Source organism: Pristiophorus japonicus, chromosome 1 (assembly GCF_044704955.1).
Source record: "Pristiophorus japonicus isolate sPriJap1 chromosome 1, sPriJap1.hap1, whole genome shotgun sequence".
Taxonomy (NCBI): domain Eukaryota; kingdom Metazoa; phylum Chordata; class Chondrichthyes; family Pristiophoridae; genus Pristiophorus; species Pristiophorus japonicus.
In genome coordinates this window covers 446,067,980-446,082,291 of record NC_091977.1, presented here as the reverse complement: position 1 = coordinate 446,082,291, position 14,312 = coordinate 446,067,980, and the positions used below count along the sequence as shown (strand labels likewise).

At 52.4% G+C, this 14,312-nt stretch overlaps 1 protein-coding gene across 1 annotated transcript in view; it reads right to left on the bottom strand.

Annotated features, from left to right (window-relative positions):
• smchd1 (structural maintenance of chromosomes flexible hinge domain containing 1) overlaps window positions 1-13,155 on the bottom strand; it is a 302,280-nt gene extending 289,125 nt beyond the window's left edge. Inside the window, exon 1 of the mRNA XM_070893027.1 lies at window positions 12,916-13,155. Within this exon, the coding sequence (XP_070749128.1) occupies window positions 12,916-13,143 (228 nt within the window). The 5' untranslated portion in view covers window positions 13,144-13,155. The remainder of the gene's footprint in view (window positions 1-12,915) is intronic.
• Between the last annotated feature and the right edge of the window lie 1,157 nt (window positions 13,156-14,312).

Below are 14,312 nucleotides of genomic sequence, written 5' to 3'. Positions count from 1 at the left end.
TCTTGTGTGGGACCTTGTCAAAAGCCTTTTGAAAGTCCAAATATACCACATTCACTGGTTCTCCCTTGTCCACTCTGCTAGTTACACCCTCAAAAAATTCTCGAAGATTTGTCAGCCGGGGGTGAGAAGTTGCCGGATGACAGAAGATGGTAGTTGCTCAGCAGGGGAGCTCCCCAGGGAGATACCACCCCGGCGGCCATCTTGTGGTATACAGCAGCAGGCTTACATCCCTCCAGTGGGATCGGGCCTTCTTCCCTCCAGCGGGATTGGGCCTTCTTCCCTCCAGCGGGATCAGGCCTCTCCTCCTCGGCGGCTGGTCGTCTTCTTTCCCACTGGTGACCTGGCCTCTTCTAACTGGTGAGTATCATAGCTGTGACTCTTCCACTCCCTACTGACCTCCCACACAGAGGCCCAGCGGACCACTGACCCTCCCAATGTCTGCCTCCAACCAAGCCTTGGACCACCTACCATCAAGGGCGCTACCCGGAGCCGGGCTTGCGGCCAACATCACGCCATAGGCAATTAGGTTCATACAGCAGTGCCTGGTCTCCAGTCATCTTGGACCCCCATGCCACTAGACCAAGACCTTGCTCAACTAAGCCAGTGTGGTAGCTGGTGTGCAACGGCCACCCCGCGTTAAAAGAACTCACGCACAGGCATCTTCCACTCCGTTAACATGAAGTTCGGGACCTGGACAATTCCAACAGCGACAGGCCGGAACACTGCATCGCTATAGTTGCCCGGGAACTTAGACGGTTTGACATCTGCCTGCCCCACCTGTGGCAGGTACTGTGGCTCTCGTATTGGACTGTTCAGCCACCAAAGGACTCATTCTAAGAGTGGAAGCAAGTCTTCCTAGATTCAGAGGGACTGCCTATGATGATGATGATGATGATGTAGCTGAAACACCTCCCGTTTGCCTATGAATCCCAGTCCTTCGCCTATATCAAATAACAGCATAGCTGAGCTGGCAGACTTTAAGAATGAGGCTCTAATGCAGTGGTTTTCAAACTAAGGTCCGTAGAGACTTTCCAGGGGATCCACCAAAAAAACATTCGGTGATGGAGAGCGCGTCGGCGCGGAGTGGCTGGATCCTACTGAACGGAGCTATAAATGATTACCATGGGGACGGCAGCAGCTTAGAAAAGCTGCAACATACATTCGTGAGGATGAGAAGATCCAGTTATGCTACATTAAGTGGATTGAGGATCTAACAGATGTGTTCAAAATAATGAAAAGAATCATGGGATTAGTTACATTAGTTAGTAAATCAGTAACATGGGATCCTCAATTCAGAAGTTAAGCCTAAACTCAGGATTAGAACTAGAGGCATGAAGGGGGAGACTGGAAGGATTTTTTTCACTTAATGGCTTATTAGGATAGAAAATGTTTACTATAAGTCGCTACTGAATCTGAATCAGCTATATTTGAAAATTAAATGACCACTAAGAAAAATATTAATGCTAAACAAATTAGGAGTAGACAGCTCCAGTGCAGGAACAAACAGCTGAACAGACACGATCGGTTAAATAGTTTCCTTCCAATGCATAATTTCAGTGGTGTATATAGTTATGGAATCTACAACACAGAACACAAGTAAAATAACTGTCATGAAGAAAATAATAACACTAAAGACTGACAAATCCCCAGGACCAGATGGTTTCCATCCCAGGGTTTTAAAGGAAGTAGGTGAGCACATTGCAGATGTCCCAACTATAATTTTCCAAAGTTCTCTCAATTCAGGAACCATTCCTATAAATTGGAAAATTGCACGTTGCTCCACTATTTAATAATGGCGAGAGGGGGAAAAACAGAGAATTATAGACTAGTTAGCCTAACATCTGTTGTCAGAAAAATTATAGAGTCTATAATTAAGGATAGGGTGACTGAACACCTTGAAAATTTTCAGCTGATCAGAGAGCGAGCATGGATTTGTAAAAGGTAGGTCATACCTGACAAACCTGATCGAATTTTTTGATGAGGTGACTAAGTAGTGCATGGTTATGGATATTATTTATATGGACTTCCAGAATGCATTTAATAAAGTCCCACATAAGAGACTGTTAACTAAGGTAGAAGCCCACGGAATTGAGGGCAAATTATTGACCTGGTTAAGAAATTGGCTGAATGGCAGGAGACATGCAGTAGGGATAATGGGCAGCTAATCAAATTGGCAGGATGTGACTGGTGGTGTCCGGCAGGGATCTGTGTTGGGGCCTCAACTATTCACAGCATTTATTAACGATTTGGATGATGGCATGGAAAGTCATATATCCAAATTTGCCGCTGACAAAGATAGGTGGAATTGTCGCTGGTGTAGATTAAAGCATAAAAGAGATATTGACAGATTAAGTCAATGGGCAAAACTGTGGCAAATGGATTTTAATGTAGGCAAATGTGGGATCATCCACTTTGGACCTAAAAAGAATAGAGCAGGGTACTTTCTAAATGGTGAAAAGTTAAAAACAGTGGAGGCCCAAAGAGACTTGAGGGTCCAGGTACATAGATCATTAAAATGTCATGAACAGGTAGAGAAAATCAAAAAAGCTAATGGAATGCTGGCCTTTATATCTAGAGGAGTAGAATACAAGGAGGTAGAAGTTATGCTGCAGCTATACAAAACCCCGGTTAGACCACACCTTGAGTTCTGCGTTTGGGCAACACATCTTAGAAAGGATGTTTTAGCCTAGAAGGGAGTGCAGCATAGGTTTACCAGAATGATACCTGGACTTCAAGGGTTCAGGTACGAGGAGAAATTACACAAATTAGGATTGTATTCCCTAGAATTTAGATGGTCATGGGACGATCTGATCGAAGTTTTCAAGATATTAAGGGGAACAGATAAGGTAGATGGAGAAACTATTTCCGCGAGTTGGAGATTCTAGAACTAGGGGGCAGAATCTAAAAATTAAAGCCAGACTTTTCAGGAGTGAAATTAGGAAAACCCATCATCATAGGCGGTCCCTCGAACGAGGATGACTTGCTTCCACGAGAGTTCACAGATGATTCAATGAAGGACCCGATGTTTCAGTCCTGAACTCCAGTTGAGGGGGTGGAAGATGCCTGTGCCTGAATTTTTTTTATGTGTGGTGACCGTTGCACATCAACCACCACACGGACTTGATAGAGCTAGGCCTTTATGATATGTGAAGAGAAAGAGATTAGTGAAAACAAACGAAGGTCCCTTGCAGTCAGATTCAGGTGAACTTATAATGGGGAACAAAGAAATGGCGGACGAGTTAAACAAATACTTTGGTGCTGTCTTCACGAAGGAAGACACAAATAACCTTCCGGAAATACTAGGGGACCGAAGGTCTAGTGGGAAGGAGAAACTGAAGGAAATCCTATTAGACGGAAATTGATGGGATTGAAAGCCGATAATTCCCCGGGGCCTGATAGTCTGCATCCCAGAGTACTTAAGGAAGTAGCCCGAGAAATAGTGGATGCATTGGTGATCATTTTCCAACAGTCTATCGACTCTGGATCGTTTCCTATGGACTGGAGGATAGCTAATGTAACACCACTTTTTAAGAAAGGAGGGAGAGAGAGAGAAAATAGGTAATTATAGACCAGTTAGCCTGACATCAGTAGTGGGGGAAATGTTGGAATCAATTATTAAAGATGAAATAGCAGCACATTTGGAAAGCAGTGACAGGATCGGTCCGAGTCAGCATGGATTTATGAAAGGGAAATCCTGCTTGACAAATCTTCTAGAATTTTTTGAAGATGTAACTGGTAGAGTGGACAAGGGAGAACCAGTGGATGTGGTGTATTTGGACTTTCAAAAGGCTTTTGACAAGGTTCCACACAAGAGATTGGTGTGCAAAATTAAAGCACATGGTATTGGGGGTAATGTACTGACGTGGATAGAGAACTGGTTGACAGACAGGAAGCAGAGAGTCGGGATAAGCGGGTCCTTTTCAGAATGGCAGGTAGTGACTAGTGGGGTGCTGCAGGGCTCAGTGCTGGGACCCCAGCTATTTACAATATACATTAATGGTTTGGATGAGGAATTAAGTGTAATATCTCCAACTCTGCAGATGACACAAAGCTGGTTGGCGGTGCGAGCTATGAGGAGGACGCTAAAAGGCTGCAGGGTGACTTGGACAGGTTAGGTGAGTGGGCAAACGCGTGGCAGATGCAGTATAATGTGGATAAATGTGAGGTTATCCACTTTGGTGGCAAAAACACGAAGGCAGAATATTATCTGAATGGTGGCAGATTAGGAAAAGGGGAGGTACAACAAGACCTGGGTGTCATGGCACATCAGTCATTGAAAGTTGGCATGCAGGTACAGCAGGCGGTGAAGGCAGCAAATGGTATGATGGCCTTCATATCAAGGGGATTTGAGTATAGAAGCAGGGAGGTCTTACTGAAGTTGTACAGGGCCTTAATGAGGCCTCACCTGGAATATTGTGTTCAGTTTTGGTCTCCTAATCTGAGGAAGGACATTCTTGCTATTAAGGGAGTGCAGCGAAGGTTCACCAGACTGATTCCTGGGATGACAGGACTGACATATGAGGAGACACTGGATTGACTGGGCCTGTATTTACTTGAGTTTTAGAAGGATGAGAGGGGATCTCATAGAAACTTATAAGATTCTGACGGGACTGGACAGGTTCGATGCAGGAAGAATGCTCCCGATGTTGAGGATGTCCAGGACCAGGGGACATAATCTAAGGGTAAGGGTTAAGCCATTTAGGACTGAGATGAGGAGAAACTTCTTCATTCAGAGAGTTGCTAACCTGTGGAATTCCTTACCGCAGAGAGTTGTTGATGCCAGTTCATTAGATATATTCAAGAGGGAGTTAAATATAGCCCTTACGGCTAAAAGGATCAAGGGGTAAGGAGAGAAAGCAGGAAAGGGGTACTGAGGTGAATGATCAGCCGTGATATTATTGAATGATGGTGCAGGCTCGAAGGGCCGACACCTATTTTCTACGTTTATCCAGTGGCAAAGATTAACCAGACCTGCTCTGCTACACGGACCTAGTGCACACACATATCGCAATGTGGGCAGGTCCGTGCTGCATCTGGGCCCTCGGTGGTGTTCTCACACAGGTTGGGGCGACCCAACCCGGGAGGGATGGAGGGGGGGGGGGCTCAAACCTGGGAGGGATGGAGGGGGGGGCTCAAAACCGGGAGGGATGGAGGGGGGGGTGGGGGGGGGGGGCTCAAACCCGGGAGGGATGGAGGTGGGGGGGGCGGGGGGCTCAAACCCGGGAGGGATGGAGGGGGGGGGGGGGGGCTCAAACCCGGGAGGGATGGAGGGGGGGGGGGGCTCAAACCCGGGAGGGATGGAGGGGGGGGGGGCTCAAACCCGGGAGGGATGGAGGGGGGGGGGCTCAAACCCGGGAGGGATGGAGGGGGGGGGGGGCTCAAACCCGGGAGGGATGGAGGGAGGGGGGGCTCAAACCCGGGAGGGATGGAGGGAGGGGGGGGGGGGGGCTCAAACCCGGGAGGGATGGAGGGGGGGGGGGGGCTCAAACCCGGGAGGGATGGAGGGGGGGGGGGGGGGGCTCAAACCCAGAAGGGATGGAAGGGGGGGGGGGGCTCAAACCCGGGAGGGATGGAGGGGGGAGGGGCTCAAACCCGGGAGGGATGGAGGGGAGGGGGCTCAAACCCAGGAGGGATGGAGGGGAGGGGGCTCAAACCCGGGAGGGATAGAAACATAGAAAATAGGTGCAGGAGTAGGCCATTCAGCCCTTCTAGCCTGCACCACCATTCAATGAGTTCATGGCTGAACATGCAACTTCAGTACCCCCTTCCTGCTTTCTCGCCATACCCCTTGATCCCCCGAGTAGTAAGGACTTCATCTAACTCCCTTTTGAATATATTTAGTGAATTGGCCTCAACTACTTTCTGTGGTAGAGAATTCCACAGGTTCACCACTCTCTGGGTGACGAAGTTTCTCGTCATCTCGGTCCTAAATGGCTTACCCCTTATCCTTAGACTGTGACCCCTGGTTCTGGACTTCCCCAACATTGGGAACATTCTTCCTGCATCTAACCTGTCTAAACCCGTCAGAATTTTAAACGTTTCTATGAGGTCCCCTCTCATTCTTCTGAACTCCAGTGAATACAAGCCCAGTTGATCCAGTCTTTCTTGATAGGTCAGTCCCACCATCCCAGGAATCAGTCTGGTGAATCTTTGCTGCACTCTCTCAATAGCAAGAATGTCCTTCCTCAAGTTAGGAGACCAAAACTGTACACAATACTCCAGGTGTGGCCTCACCAAGGCCCTGTACAACTGTAGTAACACCTCCCTGCCCCTGTACTCAAATCCCCTCGCTATGAAGGCCAACATGCCATTTGCTTTCTTAACCGCCTGCTGTACCTGCATGCCAACCTTCAATGACTGATGTACCATGACACCCAGGTCTCATTGCACCTTCACTTTTCCTAATCTGTCACCATTCAGATAATAGTCTGTCTCTCTGTTTTTACCACCAAATGGCATGTTGGCCTTCATAGCGAGGGGATTTGAGTACAGGGGCAGGGATGTGTTGCTGCAATTGTACAGGGCTTGGTGAGGCCACACTTGGAGTATTGTGTACAGTTTTGGTCTCGTAACCTGAGGAAGGACAATCTTGCTACTGAGGGAGTGCAGCGAAGGATCACCAGACTGATTCCCGGGATGGCGGGACTGACCTATCAAGAAAGACTGGATCAACTGGGCTTGTATTCACTGGAGTTCAGAAGAATGAGAGGGGACCTCATAGAAACGTTTAAAATTCTGACGGGGTTAGACAGGTTAGATGCAGGAAGAATGTTCCCAATGTTGGGGAAGTCCAGAACCAGGGGACACAGGCTAAGGATAAGGGGGAAGCCATTTAGGACCGAGATGAGGAGGAATTTCTTCACCCAGAGAGTGGTGAACCTGTGGAATTCTCGACCACAGAAAGTTGTTGAGGCCAAGTCACTAAATATATTCAAAAAGGAGTTAGATGAAGTCCTTACTCCGAGGGGAATCAAGGGGTATGGTGAGAAAGCAGGAATGGGGTACTGAAGTTGCATGTTCAGCCATGAACTCATTGAATGGCAGTGCAGGCTAGAAGGGCCGAATGGCCTACTCCTGCACCTATTTTCTATGTTTCTATGTTTCCTCACAGCTCACACTGCCACCCAACTTAGTGTCATCCGCAAATTTGGAGATACTACATTTAATCCCCTCGTCTAAATCATTAATGTACATTGTAAACAGCTGGGGCCCCAGCACAGAACCTTGCGGTACCCCACTAGTCACTGCCTGCCATTCTGAAAAGTCCCATTTATTCCTACCCTTTGCTTCCTGTCTGACAACCAGTTCTCAATCCATGTCAGCACACTACCCCCAATCTCATGTGCTTTAACTTTGCACATTAATCTCTTGTGTGGGACCTTGTCGAAAGCCTTCTGAAAGTCCAAATATACCACATCAACTGGTTCTCCCTTGTCCACTTTACTGGAAACATCCTCAAAAAATTCCAGAAGATTTGTCAAGCATGATTTCCCTTTCACAAATCCATGCTGACTTGGACCTATCATGTCACCATTTTCCAAATGCGCTGCTATGACATCCTTAATAATTGATTCCATCATTTTACCCACTACTGAGGTCAGGCTGACCGGTCTATAATTCCCTGTTTTCTCTCTCCCTCCTTTTTTAAAAAGTGGGGTTACATTGGCTACCTTCCACTCGATAGGAACTGATCCAGAGTCAATGGAATGTTGGAAAATGACTGTCAATGCATCCACTATTTCCAAGGCCACCTCCTTAAGTACTCTGGGATGCAGTCCATCAGGCCCTGGGGATTTATCGGCCTTCAATCCCATCAATTTCCCCAACACAATTTCCCGACTAATAAAGATTTCCCTCAGTTCCACCTCCTTACGAGACCCTCTGACCCCTTTTATATCCGGAAGGTTGTTGGTGTCCTCCTTAGTGAATACCGAACCAAAGTACTTGTTCAATTGGTCTGCCATTTCTTTGTTCCCCGTTATGACTTCCCCTGATTCTGACTGCAGGCGACCTACGTTTGTCTTTACTAACCTTTTTCTCTTTACATACCTATAGAAACTTTTGCAATCCGCCTTAATGTTCCCTGCAAGCTTCTTCTCGTACTCCATTTTCCCTGCCCTAATCAAACCCTTTGTCCTCCTCTGCTGAGTTCTAAATTTCTCCCAGTCCCTGGGTTCACTGCTATTTCTGGCCAATTTGTATGCCACTTCCTTGGCTTTAATACTATCCCTGATTTCCCTTCATAGCCACGGTTGAGCCACCTTCCCTTTTTTATTTTTAGGCCAGACATGAACGTACAATTGTTGTAGTTCATTCATGCGGTCTCTAAATGTCTGCCATTGCCCATCCACAGTCAACCCTTAAGTATCATTCGCCAATCTATCCTAGCCAATTCACGCCTCATACCTTCAAAGTTACCCTTCTTTAAGTTCTGGATCATGGTCTCTGAATTAACTGTTTCATTCTCCATCCTAATGCAGAATTCAACCATATTATGGTCACTCTTCCCCAAGGGGCCTCGCACAATGAGATTGATAATTAATCCTCTCTCATTACACAACACCCAGTCTAAGATGGCCTCCCCCCTAGTTGGTTCCTCGACATATTGGTCTAGAAAACCATCCCTTATGCACTCCAGGAAATCCTCCTCCACCGTATTGCTTCCAGTTTGGCTCGCCCAATCTATGTGCATATTAAAGTCACCCATTATAACTGCTGCACCTTTATTGCATGCACCGCTAATTTCCTGTTTGATACCCTCCCCAACATCACTACTACTGTTTGGAGGTCTGTACACAACTCCCACTAACGTTTTTTGCCCTTTGGTGTTCTGCAGCTCTACCCATATAGATTCCAGATCATCCAAGCTAATGTCCTTCCTAACTATTGCATTAATCTCCTCTTTAACCAGCAATGCTACCCCACTTCCGTTTCCATTTATTCTATCCTTCCTGAATGTTGAATACCCCTGGATGTTGATTTCCCAGCCCTGATCATCCTGGAGCCACGTCTCTGTAATCCCAATCACATCATATTTGTTAACATCTATTTGCAGAGTTAATTCTTCCACCTTATTACAGATACTCCTTGCATTAAGACACAAAGCCTTCTGGCTTGTTTTTTTAACACCCTTTGTCCTTTTAGAATTTTGCTGTACAGCGGCCCTTTTTGTTCTTTGCCTTGGGTTTCTCTGCCCTCCACTTTTCCTCATCTCCTTTCTGTCCTTTGCTTTTGCCTCCTTTTTGTCTCCCTCTGTCTCCCTGCATTGGTTCCCATCCCCCTGCCATATTAGTTTAACTCCTCCCCAACAGCACTAGCAAACACTCCCCCTAGGACATTGGTTCCGGTCCTGCCCAGGTGCAGACCGTCCGGTTTGTACTGGTCCCACCTCCCCCAGAACCGGTTCCAATGCCCCAGGAATTTGAATCCCTCCCTGCTGCACCACTGCTCAAGCCACATATTCATCTGCGCTATCCTGCGATTCCTACTCTGACTAGCACGTGGCACTGGTAGCAATCCTGAGATTACTACTTTTGAGATTACTACTTTTAAAATTTAGCTCCTAGCTCCTTAAATTCGTTTCGTTGGACCTCATCCCTTTTTTTTTAAAACCTATGTCGTTGGTACCAATGTGCACCACGACAACTGGCTGTTCTCCCTCCCTTTTCAGAATGTCCTGCACCCGCTCCGAGACATCCTTGACCCTTGCACCAGGGAGGCAACATACCATCCTGGAGTCTCGGTTGCGGCCGCAGAAACGCCTGTCTATTCCCCTCACCATTGAATCCCCTATCACTATCGCTCTCCCACTCTTTTTCCTGGCCTTCTGTGCAACAGAGCCAGCCACAGTGCCATGAACTTGGCTGCTGCTGCCCTCCCCTGATGAGTCATCCCTCCCCAACAATACTCAAAACGGTGTATCTGTTTTGCAGGGGGATGACCACAGGGGACCCCTGCACTACCTTCATTGCACTGCTCTTCCTGCTGGTCTTCCATTCCCTATCTGGCTGTGGACCCTTCTCCTGCGGTAAGACCAACTCGCTACACGTGCTACTCACGTCATTCTCAGCATCGTGGATGCTCCAGAGTGAATCCACCCTCAGCTCCAACTCCGCAACGCGGACCGTCAGGAGCTAGAGGCGGATACACTTCCCGCACACGTAGTCGTCAGGGACCCCGGGAGGGATGGAGGGGGGGGGGCTCAAACCCGGGAGGGATGGTTGGGGGGTGGGGCTCAAACCCGGGAGGGATGGAGGGGGGGGGGGGGGGCTCAAACCCGGGAGGGATGGAGGGGGGGGGGGCTCAAACCCGGGAGGGATGGAGGGGGGGGGGGCTCAAACCCGGGAGGGATGGAGGGGGGGGGGCTCAAACCCGGGAGGGATGGAGGGGGGGGGGGGCTCAAACCCGGGAGGGATGGAGGGGGCTCAAACCCGGGAGGGATGGAGGGGGCTCAAACCCGGGAGGGATGGAGGGGGCTCAAACCCGGGAGGGATGGAGGGGGGGGGCTCAAACCCGGGAGGGATGGAGGGGGGGGGCTCAAACCCGGGAGGGATGGAGGGGGGGGGCTCAAACCCGGGAGGGATGGAGGGGGGGGGCTCAAACCCGGGAGGGATGGAGGGGGGGGGCTCAAACCCGGGAGGGATGGAGGAGGGGGGCTCAAACCCGGGAGGGATGGAGGGGGGGGCTCAAACCCGGGAGGGATGGAGGGGGGGGGCTCAAACCCGGGAGGGATGGAGGGGGGGGGCTCAAACCCGGGAGGGATGGAGGGGGGGGGCTCAAACCCGGGAGGGATGGAGGGGGGGGGCTCAAACCCGGGAGGGATGGAGGGGGGGGGGCTCAAACCCGGGAGGGATGGAGGGGGGGGGGCTCAAACCCGGGAGGGATGGAGGGGGGGGGCTCAAACCCGGGAGGGATGGAGGGGGGGGGCTCAAACCCGGGAGGGATGGAGGGGGGGGGCTCAAACCCGGGAGGGATGGAGGGGGGGGGCTCAAACCCGGGAGGGATGGAGGGGGGGGGCTCAAACCCGGGAGGGATGGAGGGGGGGGGCTCAAACCCGGGAGGGATGGAGGGGGGGGGCTCAAACCCGGGAGGGATGGAGGGGGGGGGCTCAAACCCGGGAGGGATGGAGGGGGGGGGCTCAAACCCGGGAGGGATGGAGGGGGGGGGCTCAAACCCGGGAGGGATGGAGGGGGGGGGGCTCAAACCCGGGAGGGATGGAGGGGGGGGGCTCAAACCCGGGAGGGATGGAGGGGGGGGGCTCAAACCCGGGAGGGATGGAGGGGGGGGGGGCTCAAACCCGGGAGGGATGGAGGGGGGGGCTCAAACCCGGGAGGGATGGAGGGGGGGGGGGCTCAAACCTGGGAGGGATGGAGGGGGGGGCTCAAACCCGGGAGGGATGGAGGGATGGAGCTCAAACCCGGGAGGGATGGAGCTCAAACCCGGGAGGGATGGAGCTCAAACCCGGGAGGGATGGAGCTCAAACCCGGGAGGGATGGAGCTCAAACCCGGGAGGGATGGAGCTCAAACCCGGGAGGGATGGAGCTCAAACCCGGGAGGGATGGAGCTCAAACCCGGGAGGGATGGAGCTCAAACCCGGGAGGGATGGAGCTCAAACCCGGGAGGGATGGAGCTCAAACCCGGGAGGGATGGAGCTCAAACCCGGGAGGGATGGAGCTCAAACCCGGGAGGGATGGAGCTCAAACCCGGGAGGGATGGAGCTCAAACCCGGGAGGGATGGAGCTCAAACCCGGGAGGGATGGAGCTCAAACCCGGGAGGGATGGAGCTCAAACCCGGGAGGGATGGAGCTCAAACCCGGGAGGGATGGAGGGGGGGGGGGCTCAAACCCGGGTGGGATGAAGGCTCAAACCCGGGAGGGATGGGGGGGGGGGGGGGGGGGCTCAAACCCGGGAGGGATGGGGGGGGGGGGGGGCTCAAACCCGGGAGGGATGGGGGGGGGGCTCAAACCCGGGAGGGATGGGGGGGGGGGCTCAAACCCGGGAGGGATGGGGGGGGGGGCTCAAACCCGGGAGGGATGGGGGGGGGGGGCTCAAACCCGGGAGGGATGGGGGGGGGGCTCAAACCCGGGAGGGATGGGGGGGGGGGCTCAAACCCGGGAGGGATGGGGGGGGGGCTCAAACCCGGGAGGGATGGGGGGGGGGCTCAAACCCGGGAGGGATGGGGGGGGGGCTCGAACCCAGGAGGGATGGGGGGGGGGGCTCGAACCCGGGAGGGATGGGGGGGGCTCGAACCCGGGAGGGATGGGGACCTGAAAACGGGATTGGCGGGTGGGAGAGAAAGAGAGTTTGAGTCAGAGCGGAGTGGAGTTGGGGGCGGGGGGGTGTCGGTACTCAAACGCCTGCGCCGCGATGACACCTGCTGACAGTTTGAAACAGGGACATGCGGAAAATCGCGATCGTGGGCCCGGCTCTCCGCCCGCCCCCCTTCACACACACCTGCCGCTCGGAGCCCCAGCTTCTCGCCCCCGCCTGCCCGGCGATCGGAGTGCCTGCTTTCCCCCCCCTCCCCCTGTCGCTGCTGCCGCTCTCCTGCCTCTGGGCTGATGAGAGCCCGACTCGCCACCTGTACTCTCGGGGTTCATGCGCTCACAAGCTGCCTGTGGAGCGCTCAAGGCACACACCTCCATTTTAAACACCGGTCGCGCCGCCCAGCCCGGGGAGGGGGGCGTTATTACAAGTTTCAGGGACATTGAAACGAAAGCGGGGCATATCTCCCACAAGCCTCTTATCGCCATCGGTAGAGGAGAAAGATCTCAGCCAGCCCTCGAGAGCAGGGCTCGGGCGAGATCCCAGCTGCCCAGGAGCGGTGAGGCTGACGATGCCGCGGGGGGGGGGGGGGGGTCAGTGCGGCGGCGCCCGCCGCCGGTCCCTCCAGGTTTACCCCCGCCATCTCCTTACCTTACACACGGCGGTCCTGAACTCGGCGTACGTGCTCCCGTTGCTGAGGTCGAAACATTTCTCCGCAGAGTCTCCGAGGCGACGATCGAAGACAAAAACCATCTTCTTTCTCTTCATCTCCTTCTCCGCGGTGTCGCCGACCGTGGAGTCTTCGGCCACGACGGATGGCGGACTCAGCAGTAACCGCTGCTCTGCCATCCCAGCGCTCTCGGCCGTCGCCATTTCCATCAACAGCCAGCTTGCGGCTGCGGCGTGCTTGAAGAGGCAGGACGTCACTTCCGCCACCGGAACTGTGAGCGCGCGAGCGGCATTGCGCAGCAACATTGCAGTGATCAGTGGGCTCTCCGCTCATCGTGCTTTCCACTCTTTATTGCTAACATTAAAATATACTGGTTCTTAATCTGACACCTTAGCTGTATTCAAGTTTTCTCTTTCCCCCAAAGTAACCTAGCCAATTCCGCACACACTTGAGCGTCGGACTGCTCTCCCCAAGTGACAGACCCAGTATCTCCCTTTGTCCCAGATGTTGTCTCGACAACAAATTCAACCGGAGAAATCATTCGGGTACCAAATCATCACAGTCACCAGCTAGTTTATGGCCAGCACTCTACCCCCGTGGGAAATAATTCAAAGCAATCCTGTCCAAGATGAGAAGAGACATTTGTCTCTAGCTAGATCCAGTTTGCTAGCAAGGCATCCTCTGGGGCACAGGTCAACTCCCAAGTACAACAAATGCAGTTGAAATCGTGGAGCTCCTCTGGTAGAGTCTCTGTCACTGGCCTACTTAATTAAAGTCCCAGCACTTATCCCAGTAGATTCTTATGAAGAACGTGACATCATATACTTACTGACATTTTTTGATCCTCCATGAGTCAGCCCCTTAACATCATCATAGGCAGTTCCTCAAAATAGAGGAAGACTTGCTTCCACTCTAAAATGAGTTCTCAGGTGGCTGTACGGTCCAATGTGGGAATCACAGTCTCTGTAACAGGTGGGGCAGACAGGGTGAGTGGGGAGCCTGGTTTGCCGCTCCTTCCGCTTTCTGCACTTGGTTTCTGCATGCTCTCGGCGACGAGACTCGAGGTACTCAGCGCCTTCCCAGATGCTCTTCCTCCACTTTTGGGCGGTCTTGGGCCAGGGATTCCCAGGTGCCGGTGGGGATGTTACACTTTATCAAGGAAGCTTTGAGGGTGTCCTTGAAGCGTTTTCTCTGCCCACCCTGAGGCTCGCTTGCCGTGTAAGAGTTCCGAGTAGAGCACTTGCTTATGGAGTCTCGTGTCGGGCATGTGGACGATGTGGCCCGCCCAACGGAGCTGGTCGAGTGTGGTCAGTGCTTTGATGCTGGGGATGTTGGCCTGAGCGAGAACACTGACGTTGGTGCATCTATCCTCCCAGTG